Source organism: Erinaceus europaeus, chromosome X (genome assembly GCF_950295315.1).
Source record: "Erinaceus europaeus chromosome X, mEriEur2.1, whole genome shotgun sequence".
Lineage (NCBI taxonomy): Eukaryota > Metazoa > Chordata > Mammalia > Eulipotyphla > Erinaceidae > Erinaceus > Erinaceus europaeus.
In genome coordinates, this window is record NC_080185.1 from 51831208 (window position 1) to 51834933 (window position 3726).

Sequence of the window (3726 nt, forward strand, 5' to 3'; positions counted from 1 at the left end):
TCTCCATACCAGAGATTACTCCCTGGTGGAGACAACAACAACAACAGAGAAAGAGAGAGAAATTTAGAGAGGGAGAGAGGGAGAAGAGAGAGAGAGAGAGAAAGAGGCTGCTTCTGTCACGTATTTTTCATCTTACAGAGAAATTCCTATCATCCTAGGTGCCCAGGGGTGGCGGGCATGATAGGCCGCCACGGCCCTGCCCAATGGCCCTGCCATGTCTGCTGCCCTGCTCCCAGTGGCAGAGCAGCGTGGAGGGATCACGCATCCAGTGTCCTGCGCCACGCAGTGGAGAGCTGGCTCCTGTGGGCTGGCCTCGGGCTCTTGCGTGTTGGCATCGGGCTCCAGCGTGTTGGCATCAGGCTCCAGCGTGTTGGCATCGGGCTCTTGTGTACTGGCGTCGGCCTCTTGCGGGCTGCGGGGCTGCGGGCGCGGTGAGCGGGGTTGTCTTGGCGCAGCCGGCTGGCTGGCTGTTTAACCAGGTGGAAACGGCAGCTCCGCGCCTCGCCTCCTGCCCGCTGGCTCTTCCCGATGGCTGTTCTGAGTTCGCCCGAGCGAGTGGAAACCACAGAGTGGTCCAGAGATAAATGTTCCAGAAACAGCAAAACAGGCTCCGTGAAGAAAGAGCAGAGGCCTTTGGAGATCTCTTCACAAGCAGAAGAGAAGGCCAATGTGCATAGGTAGACAAATTGTCTTTACTTATCTGAGAGATGCGCAGGTCAGCCCCACGTTGGGCGCCATTTGTTGTTAAAATTTTCAGAGGCTCTTGCCCGGCGGGTTAGCTTCACGGGCGGGTAACAGAGACACGGAGACAATGGCTTGGCAGGGAAGCTGTATTTCTTTATTCAGGAACAACAATTCATAAACTAAGACAAACTAATCACCAAACAGAACTCTGCTGTCTCTTTGCGGCGGTGCAAGCACTCTCTCGTACTCTGGTACTCAGGAACCCAGGAACTCTGTCACTCTGGAACTCTGGCGGGGCCATGCGCCCGTGAAATTAACAGGATTGATCCAATTCTCTTGGCAGGGGAGGGCTAGAACAAACCAATGTAAAGCATACGACAGCTGTTGACTGGCTACGGAAGAAGGGCAAACACTAGAAGAAGAAGAGAGAGAGAGAAGAGGAGGAGGAGAAGAAGAAGACCTGGACTTTATTGAAAATACTTTCTCACAGTTGTATTTTTCCTCTTATTATGGCTAACAAGAGGTTTTTCCTCTTATTATGTCTCACAAGAGATTCTACAGTAAATGTCTCCTGTAGTTGAGACCACTCAATAAAGGCAGCCAGTGTGTCCTCCCCAAACCTCTGCACACAAACAACTTTTGAGGGACTTAAATTAGTTGAGCAGTTGAAAGGGACTGTTTCCCATGGCAGACATTCCATGCCCCTCCTCCCTTTGTGATCTCAGCAGTGGTTTGGCTGCAATAGTGGTTTCCATACCAGCAGATAAGCACAGTAGTCTTAGCTCTAGGGCCAGAGGAAGAGTGTAGTTGTGAAGACATGTCGAGGAGTGCAGAAGCAGCTACAGACTCTGATAGTAAGAGAAAAAGCTCACAGCGCCGGGGCCTGGTAAAAGCACCAGATTTTCGTTATTTCCAGCCTCGGTATTTCACAACTGCTGAGGTCGCTAAACACAAAGAAGAGGACGATCTCTGGGTATCTTACCTTGGACATGTGTACGATCTAACGCCACTGGCAAAGGAGTACAAAGGAGACATACTGCTGAAACCCATTGCAGAAGCAGCAGGGACGGATATCAGCCATTGGTTTGATGCGAAGACAAAAGACATCAGCAAGCACGTAGATCCACTAACCAATACTCTGAGATACCACACCCCGTGGGGCCGCTTCATCCATATTCCACCCCAGTTGCCCTGTTCGGATTGGGCGACTGATTATGGTAAGCCTTGGTGGCAGGGGACTCAATATATGGTGGGGCGACTGATCTCTAAGACCCGGCACATCCGCCTCATTAACGTGCTCACCGGACAAGACCACGTATTGGAGGTTGGCACCCTGGAAACCATGTGGGAAATCGCACACCGATTCCTCACTTATAATGCACATGCTGCCAGCTACACATGGAAATATGATGGGAGGATACTGAACATGGACCGTACTCTGGAAGAAAATGGGATCTACAATGAGGAGGATGACTTTGAACTTCTCAAAATGGACGACCCCCTTTACTTGCCTGCAATAATGCTTCATTTCAACGATGATCTCACCGAGTTATAAGAAAGAAGATGGAGGCACATGCAGACTCAAGATGCATTTGGGGTTTCTGTGATCTCTATGAAAAACATTGGGCTGGGGGGGAGGGGGTTCTTTGGATTTAAGCCCTTATTCCACTCTGGGAACTGACATATGATGCCCATACCTTTCAGAAACAATTAAAATTGCTCGGAGAATACTGTCCTGGATGTTTTAATTATTATTTAGGAATGATACAACAAGCAGACAAGTTATTCATATTTTATAGATATGTGGCATTTGACAGTCACACAGGACCCAGGCAGGACATTTTGATAGTAAGAGAAAAAGAATTCCTACACAGGGATGAAAAGTGGAAGGTAGTGATGGGAATAAGGTAGCCGCATGAAGGTGATAATTACAAAAACAGAGCAAGCTATCAGGGGAGGGGGTGGGTTATGGGGATTGGGTGTTGGGAATTGTGTGGAGTTGTACCCCTCCTACCTTATGCTTTTGTTCACTAATCCTTTCTTAAATAAAAAATTTAAAAAAAAAAAAACAGAGCAAGAAGCTATGTCTTTTGCAAACTGGGTATCTCACTTCTGAGTAGTATTTGACAGTAAAATTCAAGGATAAAGAAGTAAGTAAATGGTTTCCAGATAATTCAAACTAGATAGTCAGAAGGCTTATGTTGACCACAACAGAACAGTGATGGAGGAGCAATGGTAAGATTTGATTCCCTTTAACCTAAACCCAAGTGACGGGAATGAAAATAAATAACAGGTTAATTTTCTGATAGTACCGGACAGAAAACAGCTATGGAGAATTGAGGGCATCTTCCTGGTCAGAAGCTCCAAAGTTCAGCACAGGGAATGATAAACCTTCGGAGACTCTGGGTGCTTACATAGAAGTTTCTGAGAAGCCAAACCTGAGACATAACCTTCCAACTCCAATATACTGGTGAGACCTTTCCTAACACATGGGAGTAATTAGTTGCATTTTTAAATGGCACACTCCCAAACAGAGTCACAGACCCTAGATATAGACCAGCGCCTAAGGGGCAGAGTGCATGTACACATGTATTCATAAGTTAGGGGAAACTATATACTTCAAAGTAAAAGTGCTCAATAGTTTTCTGTGGTTATCCTTGGATTTAATAAGCTCAGCAATCATGCAGAAAGACCTAAGACACCATAAAGTGTCTAATCAAGTATTTACTACTTAGGCCCAGATTCCCTCCTCTCCTACCCACTACGTTACTTCCCATAATCATTTAACTACTCAATTAACTACAGAAAAGAAAGTAAGAGATATCACACAATCTCTTCTGAGAGCAACAACATTACTGTCACCCCCTTGATAAACTTTAAAATAAATGATATAGACAATTGGCCTAGAGATGTACTGGCAAATACACACACAAACACACCACACACACACACACACACACACACACACACACACACACACACACATATATATATATATATGTATATATGTCAACTAAAGGACAATTATTTTCCTCTATGACA

General features: G+C 46.1%; 1 protein-coding gene across 1 annotated transcript; it reads left to right on the plus strand.

Moving 5' to 3' along the window:
* Window positions 1–1470: 1470 nt before the first annotated feature.
* On the plus strand, window positions 1471–2372 carry LOC132535733 (cytochrome b5 domain-containing protein 1-like). The gene has a single exon (XM_060182619.1). The coding sequence runs from the start codon at window positions 1502–1504 to the stop codon at window positions 2237–2239; it is 738 nt and encodes a 245-aa protein (XP_060038602.1). The 5' UTR covers window positions 1471–1501; the 3' UTR covers window positions 2240–2372.
* Window positions 2373–3726: the final 1354 nt, after the last annotated feature.

Bases quoted from the DNA above. Each gene is read 5' to 3' on its own strand.
- LOC132535733 (XM_060182619.1), top strand. From the start codon at position 1,502: ATGTCGAGGAGTGCAGAAGCAGCTACAGACTCTGATAGTAAGAGAAAA.